The 14,849-nt window shown below is 43.0% G+C and overlaps 1 protein-coding gene across 2 annotated transcripts in view; it reads right to left on the bottom strand.

Moving 5' to 3' along the window:
- The window catches only part of tead1a (TEA domain family member 1a), a 45,317-nt gene extending 36,592 nt beyond the window's left edge, over nt 1-8,725 (bottom strand). For both annotated transcript variants that reach the window (XM_069715196.1, XM_069715195.1), the window contains exon 1: nt 8,631-8,725. In XM_069715196.1, coding sequence (XP_069571297.1) covers nt 8,631-8,640 — 10 coding nt within the window. In that variant the 5' untranslated portion in view covers nt 8,641-8,725. The remainder of the gene's footprint in view (nt 1-8,630) is intronic.
- Nucleotides 8,726-14,849: the final 6,124 nt, after the last annotated feature.

The raw sequence follows: 14,849 nt of genomic DNA on the forward strand, positions 1-14,849 counted from the left end.
GTGACGGTTTCCACCAGCTGTGGACGACTCTAATCTCCAAACGCCGCAACGGAAAACCGCAGCAAAGCCCGGCGGCAGACTTTGTCTAAAATGTCTCAAGGAGCGGCTTTATTGGACGAGCAGATTAAAATATAGTAGAAAGGCCAAGTTATTTTAACGGCCATCTCAAGATGGAAAAAGACAGTTGTTTTTTTGTTTTTGTTTCGCTTCCCCAGCGACTAACGGACCGAACCGATCTCTTTCTGCCTTTCTGTTTTCGAATGAATACTTTTAATTCTCCGTTACTCGTGATGTTCACAATTTTTGAGAGCGATATATACTTTATTAATCCCTCAGAGGGAAATTTGCACGTTATACTTCAAAATAGTCACGATTTCAATTACTCCATGACCGATATCATCATCTTGCACGCACACACACACACACACACACACACACACACACACACACGCACACGCACGCACACACACACACACAGACACACACACACACACGCGCACGCACACACACACACACACGAAAGAAAAGAAAAGAAAACAACACCTTCATAAAAGTCTCAAGTTGATTAAGCGCTGACCTAAAATTTTATGTTAAAAAAAAACCCACAAAAAAACAAAAGACAGATATTCATTTAGGGACCGAATGTGGGGGGAAAAAAAAAGAAAAAAAAAAAAGCAGCCTCGTTGAAAAGAGACCAGCGAAGCTTCTTTTATTCGTCCTCGGTGCTAATACGCACTTGAGAATAAAAAAAAATAAAAAAAAGACTGGAAAAAAGTGAGAGAGAGAGAGAGACTTGCTTCATGAGTGGTAAGAAGAGGCTGTGATTCACAGCGTACGCTCCTCATTATTTCACCATCTCTTCGCGCAGCAGCATTAACATTTATGCGTGCACGCGCGCGCGCACACACACACACACACACACACACACACACACACACACACACACACACACACAGTAATTGGTCAGATTGCACACTAATACAGTGAAGTGCTTATTTCCTCCTGGAAATGTGATGGTAAAAAAAGGTTTTGAAGCTAGTGGCTTTACTCTCTATACCGCCCCCCCCTCTCCAACACACACACACACACACACACACACACACACACACACACACACACACACACACACACACACACACACACACACACACACATCTACCGATGTACTTCTTCTTCCACTCAATTTTTTTTTTTTTTTTTTTGCTGAGTCAGACTGAGCTATTATCAAATCTCTTCCTGGGAGGGGGAGAGGGCGGGGGGGCAGGATGAAGGGGGTGGGTGGGTTTTGCTGTCGCACGCACACACACACACACACACACACACACACACACACACACACACACACACACACACACACAATATTCTCCACCAGTGGAAAAGAGGGAGGAGAGGCCTGGGGAGGTTACAACAATACCAACACCATTTAATAAGTGCGAACGCAGGAGCATTGTGCCGAGACAGAAACGTGCGTGTGTGTGTGTGTGTGTGTGTGTGTGTGTGTGTGTGTGTGTGTGTGTGTGTGTGTGTGTGTGTGTGTGTGTGTGTGTGTGTGTGTGTGTGTGTGTGTGTGTGTGTGTGTGTGTGAGTCCCGATTCCCACACCTGGTAAAGGAACACTGTACGGCTGCGTGAATGTGAAAAGAGTACAGTGACCTCCATCTCTTAGGTGCCACAATTACATCGTGTGCAGCGAAACACGGGCAACACACACACACACACACACACACACACACACACACACACACACACACACACACACACACACACACACACACGCACAAAACGAATTACCACCTGAACTGTGTGTTTTCCAAGTGCGCTCCATTAAAAAAATATATATATAAATAAAAAACGTGGGCAATGCTTTAATTTAGACAGATGCAGGTTGTGGCGACCGTCCATCCCCCGGAAACAGAAACAGGCGGCAGCGTGGGGCGTTATCGGAGGATATAGAAACCGCTTCATTTCCCTTTTTCCTCAGAAAACGGAGAGTCTCTACCGACGCGTCGCATCGGAGGTCTTTAAGTTTTTTAGTTTTTTTTTTTTTAGAGCTGGCGGATGAATTAAAATGATAAAATGAATATTAAAAAAAAAAAAAAGAAAAGGAGCTCCACTCATTTCTTTCCTGCGTCTGAAACAAAACCTCAAGATTCACAGCGGAAAGTGAAAAATACACCAGACTGGAGCATTAAAGCACATTTATGGTGTATTTTCTTTCATTCTGCCCATCTTTTGTCGAAATCATTTCCTACTCGGGATCTTTTCAACTTCTACATATTGAGGAAAAAAACTTGGACACCGTTTGCCTTTTGTTTTTCCATATGAATTTGACAACAGCAGAAGTTTGTTTCAAACCCGTCTGATTATCTTCTATCTGATTATCTGCTAATAAGCTAACTTCGTGAGTGCTAAAATGTAATTAGCGCCACTAAATGCCAGGAAAAAAGGGGCTAAAACTATAAAATGATAACCGTGTTAAATATGTAGTGATGCACACTCAAAAAACAAAACACAAAACTTCAGGAAATATATTTAAGCTCCAGACTTCAATCCGAAATGAAGCTTAAGTAACGTTTTGCGAAACAGTAGCGACTTCGGTGACCGTTAACGGCCATAACACGACAAAGACCGACGTTAAAATGTACGTGAAGAACAGTCAGCTGGCATCGCGATGTGCGGCTTTGCGTTCAAGTGTTTCTAAGTCGTAAAAAAAACGCTGTTGCTAGGCAGCGGCAACGTGGACGGCGTCTAGAAGCCACACAACTCAACAATTACAACTTCCATGGCCTCCGGCGTTCCCCGAAAAACGTCAGCAAACGCGGCGCAACTCGTGAACTTTGAGTTTTATAGAAATATTTCGAGGTTGACCCGACGTTGTGAATACCGCACACCGTTCATACAGATTTACACGGGGTCGTATTTACGCTGTACATGTGATCGCACATTCGCTAATTAGTTAGCTGCTACACGTCAAAAGCGCAGAGGACGTTACAACGAGCAAAGTCACATTCATTTTGACTTTTAAAAGACAGCATCTTTTAAAACCTTTAAAAGGGAGATTAGAAAACCAAAAAGAAATTAAAACTGTTGTTGTTGTTGTTGTTTTCTGCCACCTTTTGTGCCAACACAACTAAAAATAGCTCTAGAAAAATAGAAGCTGTTAAATTTGTCAGTCAGTGAAAAGGTATTTGGTTTCAATTAGGTAATTGTTGACCTATTGTTTTTGGTAATTTATCACACAGAGCGACAAACAACAGGGAGTCATTAAAAAAACACGAAATAATTAAATTAAAAAAAAACTGAGGTCGTGAGCACAGCAGCAGGGAGGCTTTTTTATTTTTTATTTTATTTTTTTACTCTCCACTGTGGGAGTATCAGAGAGCAGAGTGAGCTGTTGTTGCCGCTCCACGGTGTGTTTATCATGTCGATTCCTCCAGCCGGGAAAGTACACAAGAAGTAGTAGAAATCTAGACTTCCTGCTCGCTTCCTGCTGAGCTCAGGAAATGGGAGGGTTGATTCAGACTTCCCATGGAGGAGTTAGTCAGCCTCATCCATTCATCTGCTCGGCGCTCAGATCGTGGCCACGCCGAGGCGGATTTTACAGTTTCGGGTAAAAAACGAACTAAAAAGGATTTTTATTTTTGTCGTACGCCACTATATCTCAGATATCTCAGTCTCTATCAACTCTTACTGTTCGCAGACAACATGTGGCTGATTTATTCCTGTTTTCACTATTTAAAATAAAATATGTCAATTTATTGGTGTTGATTATTTGAAGATGAAAAGAACACATCTAATTTGCAATTTCTTTCCCCATATTTATCCTTATATTATTTTCTGCAGTTGCATTAAGACTTTCTTTTACTGCGGTGGGTCAACGTTTGCTTGGAAAATCAATTTAATCTGATCTGCTCTTTTACATATTTGTTTGTTTTGGTTGAAGCAATTCAGTAAAAAAACAAAACACAAACTTTAAAAAAAAAACATATAGTAAAAAAAAGCCGATTTGTTCTAAGCTAACATGCCAAAAACTACCGTCTGATAGAGAAACATAAATTATATAATAGCAACAGTTGTGCTACGTATCTGATAATGTGAAATACAAAATAAGACAAAAACTATAAACAATGAGAAAAGTTGAGGCGTACGTCGACCAGGTTTGTTGGTTATTTGAACACAAATAAAAGTTCTGCTTGTTGCTTCTATAGAAACTATATCTACACACCATAAATGACTGATTATTCATATTTTGATATAGTTTCACATACTGGAACCGTTGCTGCAGTCTGTCTCTAGTCGTATCGAGGCGGTGTGTCTTTCACTGCCGACAGTGCGCCTGTATAAAGTCCATTTTTGTATTAAATACCAAAAATAAAAATCAGTGCGAAGCAGAGAATTAAAGGAATATTCCGCAAATCCTGCCTTTGCAGTATTACTGTAGAGTTTAAAGGATCCATATTTTTTGGCCTCTTTTGCACAGATATCACGACGTTTCAGAGATAACTATCCAATAATGTGTTGCGCAATCACATGTTTTGGTTCTCATCATCTCCACGGTGACCGGCGCGAGATAACAAAATACTTTTTTTTTTTTTTTTTTTTTAAAGGGCCGAATTTGAGACGTATATTTGTGGACAGAAAGACGAGACGAGGAGTCAGACAAGCCAGCACAGGCTCCACCGGCCTCCTGCAGCCAGAAAACCAGCAGCACCCCACCCCCCCCCCACACACACACACACACACACACACACACACACACACACACACACACACACACAAGCACCCCCTCCCCTGCTCCCCAGCACACCAGTGCCCCCGATCCCACCCCACCCAGGAGGGTTCCTATTGTTATCCCCATCCCCTAAACAAAGCCTGCCCCCCCCTCCAAAAAACAAAAAACACCCTCCCCACACACACAGCATTGTTGCCCTAATAAACCAGCTCCCCTCCCTAAATTTCATTACATACAAACCCCCCCCCCTCCCACTACCAATCACCCTCTTCCCTCCCTTCTATACTTTTATATTCTAATTTATCGTTACGCATCCTGCTGCGTGCTAAAAATCTGGGAGAAGGTAACACAACAACAAACAACAACAACAAGGAAATTGAAAACACGGGAGTTCCTTTAAAGTGAGAATTAGAAGGAAAAGCGTGTTTTACAAAAAAGAGAAAATTCTCTAATCTCGTCTCGCGTCGCGAAGCCAGAAGCATCCCTTCGTTTCCAGGATTCACCGAATCACCTGTTGATTCAACCTGCTTCTGTCGGAGCTTGTTCTTCCTGTTAAATGGGAGTTTTTCCTTCCGACTCTCGGGAGGTTTTTCTCCCTTAAAGGGGAGTTTTTTTTTTCCCTCGGTTTACCTCCTCGTCTGTATAATGTTGTGAAGTTCTTGCTGTCACGACTTTTACTGTGTAAAGTGCCTTCAAATAATCCGCGTTGCGATTTGGCGCTTTATAAATAGAACTGAATTGAAACATTCAAACATTTAAACGAACCATTTGCACAAATCTCAACTAATTCTGCTCAAAAGAAAAGAAAACAAAAAAATCTATAAAATATTTTTCTTTTGGATTAAAAAGATTACTTCCTCCTAATCCCACGTCTATAAATAAAAAAATAAAAAAATCTGTGCGCCGGATTTTCTCTTCCTGTCCACAAACAAGACGACAGATGACAACAACGAGGAGGAAGGACGGCGAACAGACCGTCGCTCCGAACTCCACCATATTGCCACAGCATTGGTGAAGTAGACGGACAACACACACACACACACACACACACACACACACACACACACACACACACACACACACACACACACACACACGGGCGCACATAAACGGGCGCACATACACAGCGGTTGTGACTAAAGCACACAGAGGCCATATGGTGCGTCCTCTTCCACCGACGCCTGTTGCTGCTGCAACAATAGGGCTGCCTGGCCTGGACAGCGAGAGGCAAACACACACACACACACACACACACACACACACACACACACACACACACACACACACACACACACACACACACACACACACACACACACGTGTATACACACACACACACACACCAAATGGTCGTTAGTCAGTCAGTCTGCGTTGCTTAGGCCCAGAACAAACGCCTGGATTTGCATTCTGCACCTCCCTTCGTCCTCCTCCTCCTCCTCCTCATCCCCTGACACACACACACACACACACACACACACACACACACGCGCGCACACACACACACACTTCCACGGTCTCTACAGGTGCACGGAGCACTCAAAACAGATGTCAACGGACTGGAGAGGGAGAGGCACATGGGAGAGGGGGGCAGGGGGGTGGGGGGTGGAGGCTGTTTGCCCAGAGTGACTGACAAAGCTTTGTACACTCGGAGGGCCTAGACACAGCAAAGACAATGACACACACACACACACACACACACACACACACACACACACACACACACACACACACACACACACACACACACACACACACACACACACACACACACACACACCACCACCACCTTCCTCTGCTACACTTTCAGGACTGCCTGACTTTATCGCTTTCACTTTAAAACAAAAAACGAAGCCGAGGATGAAAACAAAAGTGCATTTTTGCTCCCACATCTAAAAGTTCACACTTCCGTGAGGTTTGAAAGTTCAAAACTGAATTTGTTTCAGTTGTTAAACAATCCACACATTTTCAGAGGTGACGACAGCAACATCATGGATATTGTTGCTGGTGCAGAGCATCACTACACTTCCTCTATGAATATTTTGACACTGCAGATGGACAGAAACTTACCCCTACAAAAAAAAAAAAAAAAATCCATTTTGTGTTATAAGATAATCAAAAGGGCATCTACATATCCTAAAAATAGATTTAGTTTATTTTCTTTAAATCACAGTCCCCGTGTCAGAGCAAAAAAAGAAATCAATGAGCTGAGCGACAGACAAACAGCAACTACGTCAGATATTGATTCATCGTTTAAGTTTGTTTTATGATGCTGAAAGGGTCCAAAATTCTTTAATTAAAGATGAATATGTTTTGGAGTTTTGGACATTTAATAAGACATTCGACGACATTGGGAACTACGCAGCGGACATGTTTCACTATTTTTCAGACACTGTTTGAAAAATAAAGAGAGATTAAATGGAAAAAAAAAAAAAGAAAAAAAAAATCTAAATAAACTCACAACCCTAAACAGATTCTACTCTGGATTATTTCACGGAGCGAACATCAACGTTGTCTCATTGACAAAAACAAAACATTCACCTCCCATTTACAACTTCATTCAGCCACATCAACTCTAAAAAAAAAAAAAACAACTTAAAACTCCACATTCAAATCCTTTCACCCAACAAGCCTCTCCCAACATCTGACAAGACGGATTACTGTCACCGAATTAATGCATCTATTACGTTTCGTCCTACAGGCTATAATTTTCTCCAATAATCACATTGTGGTTTGGCCTGTTGGTACCGCAGATCTTCTGGCTACAGCAGCTCTTTTTCATCAATATTTAAAAGGAAGTACACAACTAGAAGCTCAACATATGTGTGTGTGTGTGTGTGTGTGTGGGAGGGGGGGTGGGGTGGGGGGGGATATAGGCTGGTGATAGTGGAGATTTAAAAAAAAAAAATTAAAAAAAAGACCACAGAGATAGAAGGATGTGAAAATAAGTGGTTGAAACGAGTAGAAAAATAAGCAAATTGCTCATCATAAATCCTACTTAGCCTCCAACTACAAACTGTACGTGACATAAAACGTGAATTTAAGCGGTTAAAAACTCCACTTAGGCCTCTAAAAACAAGGAGTTTTAACCCTTTGATAGGAGTGTCCGCGTTCCCACTCGGGATATGTAACGTGCCCTTGTCTGCTTGGGTAAACACCGGCTCGGGCGCATGTTATGATCAGCCGGTCCTGGCTTTTCTTCCTGACTGGGGCCTGCCCTGCTGCTCGTGCAGGGGGAAGAAGGGGAAAAAAAAACAAAAAACGCCGATGCAACAAGTCCCCCCCCCCCCCCCACACACACACACACACACACACACACATATTCACTCCCAGCTTTGTTAAGCTACTGCAGCGACAAACATGTATTCGCTTTGGTCACTTTTTTTTTTTTTTTTTAAACGAAACCCAACCCTTTAAACGTTGGTAGCACGTGCATTTTTGAGCGCACGAGAGGAAGAAGTGGAGGAAAAAAAAAAAATGATTTTTTTTTTTTTTTTTTTTTGGTCGGAATGAAACTGCGAGTGAAAGCGACATCCTCTCTCCCGGCTTCGAAGCTTCAACAACGGCGGAGGGATTAAATAAGCTCGTTAGACTTGTCAAAAACATCTAAAGAAAGAAAGAAAAAAGAAAGAAAAAAAAAAAAAAAAAGAGGCGGACGAATTCGTGTCGTTTTCGCTCGCGACGCCGGCGAAAGTGTTTTTTTGTTTTGTTATTTCGGCTCCGGTGCTCACTTCCAACGGTTGTTGTTTCTTTTCTTTTTTTTTTTTTTTTTTTTAAGAAACAAGCGAAAACAAAACGTCCGGGTGTCTTTTTTAGACGGCTACAGGCTGATAGAGAGAGAGAGAGAGAGAGAGGTGGAGGGAGGAGTGGGGGTGGGGGGGCTCCTCCTCGGGGGAACTTACCTCGATTCATACGCCTCTTTTAATGGATTAATTCCCCACACTTTTCCACGGATCCCGAGTCGGCTATACGGCACCGGTAAAAAAAAAAAAAATTACAAAAATTTAAAAAAAAAAAAGCCCCCTTTTCCGCCAACTCCAACAAGCGTCCTTCTCGGTTTGTGTGTGTATTTTTTTTTTTTTTTTTTTTTTTTTTTTTTCCCGGTTTTGATGGAAGGATCGGGGCGCGCTGAGTGTGCGTAAAATACGCAGCGTCTCTCCAAGGATGCGAAATATGCGCGGAATGGGAGCAAGGAATGAAATGAACGCGGTTGGACTGAGTTGAACGGGGCGGGGTGAGAGAGAGAGAGGGGACTGACTGTGGCGTCACCCTGGATGGATGAAACAGTGGGAGAGAGAGAGAGAGAGAGAGAGAGAGAAGGGATGGGAGGAATGGGTGGAGAAAAAAAGAAAGAGAGAGCGAGGGGGGGGGAAGGGGGCCGGACTGTAATGGGCTGCGTTCAACAACAAAAGAAAAGAGTGGAGCGCCCAAAACTCTATTCAGTGGAGTGAGGAGGAGGAGGAGGAGGAGGAGGAGGAGGGTCGAGATAAAACACGGTCTGCTGTGCCTGGCTGACAACGAATCAGATAAGGTGGAGCTCAGAAAAAAGAAAAAAGAAAACACGCTTGATAGCAGCTTCGTGCCTGTTTATTTTTTTTGAAGTCAAAAAGTTAGTCGGCAAAAAAAAAACTACAATTAAAAAAAACTCATTCAAATATTTTTTATAAATGTGACTTTTAAACATCCGATAACACATTCTCCTACAAATCAAGTGTTTAATTCACAAAATAGCTCGAAAATGAATCACTTTTTCTTTTCTTTTTTTTTTTTTTTTTGCCACAGCAGCTGGTGGTGGCTAACTAACTGGAGACGGACATCCATGACGACTGTTCAACAACTTAAGACTCTTCTTTACTTTGTTCTATTAGTCCAGACGTCTCCAACCTTTATTTTATTTTGTTTTTCTTCTGAGAGCTACTTTGACAAAAATGAAAGTGTCCATGTTTAGTAAAAAAATAAAATAAAAAAATTCCACATAGCTGAGCTCCACCCAGATTAATAAATAAACGAATAAAGAAAATGCTAAAGAGGTTTTTTTTTTTTTTTTTTGTTTTTTAAATCTAAATATTTGCTAAATATACCCGGGTGGCTCTCGACTGCTCGCAAAGCTACAGGTTGAAGAACCCAGTTGTTAGTCTGTATTTTGATATTTATCATTACACCCCATTGTTTTCTATTCTGGTGTATTGTGGTCAGCGGCTGCCGTTCAGAAAAAAAAAAAAAAGGTATAAAGTCTCACTTTAAATGTAACATTTTACTCTGAAAGGATTGTCGGACTTTATTTGTCGACAACAATTTCAGTTTAACCGCGACGTCACCGTTACAGCCACGAGGAGCCTGTACAAACACATCCCATAACTTTACGTAATTGTCGGGCCGCCGCCTCATTGACCTGTTATTAAGTAATTTTACAGTCTCCGCCGTTAACCTGAGCTCCCCGGAGGGGAAAACGTGTGACACATTTATGGACTGCATTCGTTCCCAATCCCGCCAGAAACAGCAAACCCCCCCCCCCACCCCACCCCACCCCACCCCCAAAAAAATAGAAAAGACACCAAACAGACAGGTCAGAACAGGCTCCACATTCACATGTAAATATTAGATCCTAAAAATTTTTTTAGTTTTCTTTATGTCGGTCAAATCTTCATAACTTGAAATGAACAAGCAGATTACCCCCCCCCACACACACACACACACACACCACTGGACCCGCCCACTTTTTTGGGAAGCCGCTGTCCTTACTAACAACAACAAAAATAAAAAAAATCTTTGTCTGTGTCTCAGATCTTTTGAGTGCATCAGGCAGCCGCCTGGGCCTCATAAAGGAGTTGTTGTTTACTACTAAAGCTCTGCACTATCTCAGGTTACATCCCCTCAGGCAGAAGCTGGACTGTCACCCTCCCCCCACCACCCCACCACCCCACCTTCCCCGGAGGGAGTGGCCGCGACATAAAACAAACACACACACACACACACACACACAGATATGCCAGGGTCACCGCCTGGAAACACCTAGTGCAACCCGACACCCTGCAAGCCGGCTGCCGGGCCCTCGGCCAAACCCGTTCCCCCACCTCGCCCCTCCCCCACCCCCACCCCACCCCGCCCCCCCCCAAGCGTTCCCACATGGCAGGAAGAAAAAGAGAAAAAAATTCTCTCAGACAGCCGACAAAACATACCCGAACACAGCTGATTCACGTGTGGATCCTTGGAGTGTGTTTACAACCACGTCTTTGTGGAGGAGCTCGCGCACGTGTGTGTGTGTGTGTGTGTGTGTGTGTGTGTGTGTGTGTGTGTGTGTGTGTGTGTGTGTGTGTGTGTGTGTGTGTGTGTCTCAGACTCAAATACTGAAAACCTGCTCGTAAAACATTCAGCGCCGTGACCTCGAGGTCAACAGTCTGACCTTCAGATCCGACCTCACCCGGTTTCCTGATGTTTTATGTGCCTGGGATCTGACATGTTCCTCGCTCGCGGTTGTGGCCTAAAAAAAAACCAACCACTCGATCAGACATTTATTTAAAGTCTGCGTTGGCCCGCTGAGATTTAAATAAACAGGGTTTATATTTGTGTCTCGTAAAATTATCCCCAAAAAAAAAAAAAAGACTCCGCAAACACATCTCACCGTCACACCCTCCAAAGCTCTTTGAGGTGCTAAAAATAATTTTGCGGGGAAGCAAAATTTGTCCGGCAGGCTGTACTTTGGGCTTTAAACTAGAAGCTTCTAATCTGCGCATCCATCTCAATCTGTCTATAATTTAATTTTTTTTTAAATTTCCCCCCCCCCCCCCCCCATGCGCTTGAAATGACAGGGAGAAACGTCGGCGTTGATGGGTGTGAAACGTCGCTGTCAGTGGTTGGCGGTTGTGCTTTTTTTTGCGGAGGGGCGATTTAAATACAATGAGGGGGCGGAGCCTCCACGAGGGTTTGACCGTAATTAAGGAGAGGAGTTTAGCCACTTGAGAAAGGTGCTCGGCCTCCGAAGACCTCCATGAAACGTGTCACAGTAACTTCGATCGAGACAGAAAAACCTCCCTCGAAGCAAATTGTAACGTGTGCGATGTTCACCGCTCCAGGAGGTAGTCCGACCCTTAGCAACGACCCTAGCAACGGAGACGAGATCCAGCAACAAAAAAAGTCCTAAAGAGACCCGATTTCGCCAAATGGGTCACGTTTAATATAACGAGTAAAAACAACATTATATTACATCTTATCTGAAATTCAAGTCCAATTATATATCGCCACTGAGAAGGCGGAGTGATATTTTCTAGTGATGAGCAGGGTGTGTCGTCATGGTGATTTGAGCACATTCCAAATGTACAGTCGACCAATCAGATCGCTGGGTCGGAACCACTTGTATAATTATTCCATGAAGGCGAGCAGCACTTCTGTTAGACCGCCAACATTAACCTTAAAGACGCAGTAGAGAGACAAATAAAGCGAAAGAGAAAATGAAAGTGTCATTTGAGAGGGTCCATATTTTTCTTCCTTTTTAAAAAAAAAATATTTGGGATCATGCAATACTGCACATACCGCACATGGGCCATACTCATAAATAATATCCCGTCAATGGGTCTAAAAAGTTAGCAAAGAAGAGAACTTGTTGGCATGTAAAAAAAAAATAAAAAAAAATAATGCAACTTGATTGACTGTCTGTGTAGAACTGAAACCCGGCTGTCGTATGGACACGGTGAGAAGGACCACTACCGGGCTGCAGGTACTGGATATGAGACAACCGTCAGAGTTGAAACCTGCCTTGACAAATCTCTTCCAGAATCAAACAAAACAACAACAACAACAACAAAATCGGTGGCTGAAATTTAAGATACTCCTCGGGCTATCTCGAAATCACTGCCCCAAGAAGTGTGTTCCAGTCGGGCACTCAATCTCAGGGATATAAGAAATCCGTCCCCCCCTGGTGCCCTTGGAGCTTTTACATTTTTATTAAAAAATGTCTTTGCTGATGCGTTGTTGCTTTTTCTCTTTCCGAGCATATCTAGGAGTCAGCTTTCTTCGAATCGAGATCGGACACCGCAGGGCGTAAGAGTGCACGAGCTCTCCCCAACATATGATCGAAAAGGGGGGGGGGAAGGAGACTGCAGGGGAGGTACATAATCCTCTTTGTGTTTTGCAGATCTGGAACTGGAATGTATGTTCCCCTGATGTATATCCCGTTGGATGGATGGCCGGAGACGATCTCGTGCCAAAGCTTTCGAGCTGTGTTCGCCGCACACTCTTGGATTTAAAAGTCAAGTTTGTGAAAAAAAAAAAAAGAAACAAAAAGAAAGGCGGACCGACACGAGGACGTACCCCCCCCCCCCCCCATCGTCTCCTCTGCTGCTTGTAGGTTTCTCAAGGAGGGCAAAATCGAGGAGAGGAAGAGTTTTTTGTTGTTGTTGTGCGGAACAAAAGTGTGTCATTTATATAAGTCGGAGAAAAAAAGCCTTGAAAAAAAAAAAGAACTGAACTTTGGCCCCCGACACCGGCAGCGTCTGAATGGATAATTCATCAAAAAAATAAATAAAAGTAATTAAAGTAACGTGAGCAGGAAAATGAAGCAAAACCGATGGCATTTATTCTGCCGCAAAAAAAAAAAAAAAAAAAACGAAACACGTGGCGGCATTCATGTAGGCTTTTATTTATTTATTTTTTTTTATTATTTTTTTTATAGGGGAAGAGTTTTCCTTTGTCGCAAACAAACCCTCCAATTTTTTTTTTCCGATTTAACCTTCGGTAAAGAGCGCGCAGGTCTTGTGTGTGTGCGTATCTGCTTAACGAGCATTCCTACACAAAAAGACCGGGGGGGGGGGGAGGGGGTGGTGGTGGTGGTGGTGGTGGTGGGGGTGTACATCGACTCCAATGCTTCATACGAGGATCATTTCTATAGGGGATGCTTCTAGTTCTTCGACGTACTTCTAGTCACAAAAGAACTCCACACGTGTCTGAAAAGCAGTTTCTGTTTGCTTTTTGTTGTTGTTGTTGTTGTTGTTGTTGTTGATGTTGCTTATTTATTTGTTGCTTTTTGAATTGGTTACTTCATCGGTGACATCCTTGAGGCCGACCGAGCTCAACTTCAGCGGATAATGACTGTTTTCATATCGTAAGGCGGCGTTCTGGGCCGGGCTCTCCTTGCTCCCACGTCAAGTACGGCTCCATTGACGTTTGATCGAAGCCACGTCGTGCCGCCCCCACCACCCCCACCCGCCTCCACCCCACCTCCCCCTTTCATAATTTTCCCTCTTTTGTTTTTAACATGGTTGATATAAACGACGCGTTCCCCGAACAATGACGATATCAAGGAGTCGGTAAGTGGATGATGCATTTAGACACGTTTTTGTTGTTGTTGTTGTTGTTGTTTTTTTTACCTCTAACATGTTTTCCGTCGGAAAATCAGCCCAATCAGGCCGAACAAGTAATGATATAATGAAAGACCTTTTGAAATGAAAAGCCGGTCCTCTTTGATTGCCTCCTTCAGCCCCTCTTCAGTTTGCATACATCAGATACGCATAGATAACGCGATGATCAGAGCGTCTTCACAGAAAAAACGCTAATTAAATGGGGTTTTTTTTTGTGTCTTTGTGGACGGAAAAACATCGGACCATTAACGGGTTTTTATTGAATATATTTTTTTTCCTTTTCCTCTCACTTTGCAGTCCGACAGTCTGCAGTTCATTTTTTTTCCTAAACCAGACAATATTCCACTAAATAAGTATAAAAATCACTAAACTTATTTTTTTTTTTTTTTTTTTTTTGTGTGCCTTTCAGCTTATTGTTTTTCCATTTCTGATTTCTGTTTTGGTTCGGTTTCGCCGCTAGCGATGACTTTTCGGTAACAGAGCTCTGATAAACCCGCCGTACGCCATCTGCTCTGGCAGAACATCAACTATGGTTGAAGTCCAGTTTTATTTACCAGAGAAAGAAAGCAAAGCTTCCTCTTGGTTAGATTTGACCTTTCTTATCGACTATTAGTCGTTAAAACTCGTACGTTAGCGACACCCGTTTCCGAGGACCGAAATCGGGACTTTTAAGGGCATCGTACTACGATGTAGAGGCCTTGTAGGAGTGCCAGTGTAGTACACACAAAACAAATCAATCAATCCTACATTCACAAAAATGGCTCCATA

The sequence above is a fragment of the Brachyistius frenatus genome, unplaced genomic scaffold (genome assembly GCF_029030835.1).
Source record: "Brachyistius frenatus isolate BFR_SWC_R1_liver_20210118 unplaced genomic scaffold, ASM2903083v1 Contig_139, whole genome shotgun sequence".
Classification (NCBI taxonomy): domain Eukaryota; kingdom Metazoa; phylum Chordata; class Actinopteri; family Embiotocidae; genus Brachyistius; species Brachyistius frenatus.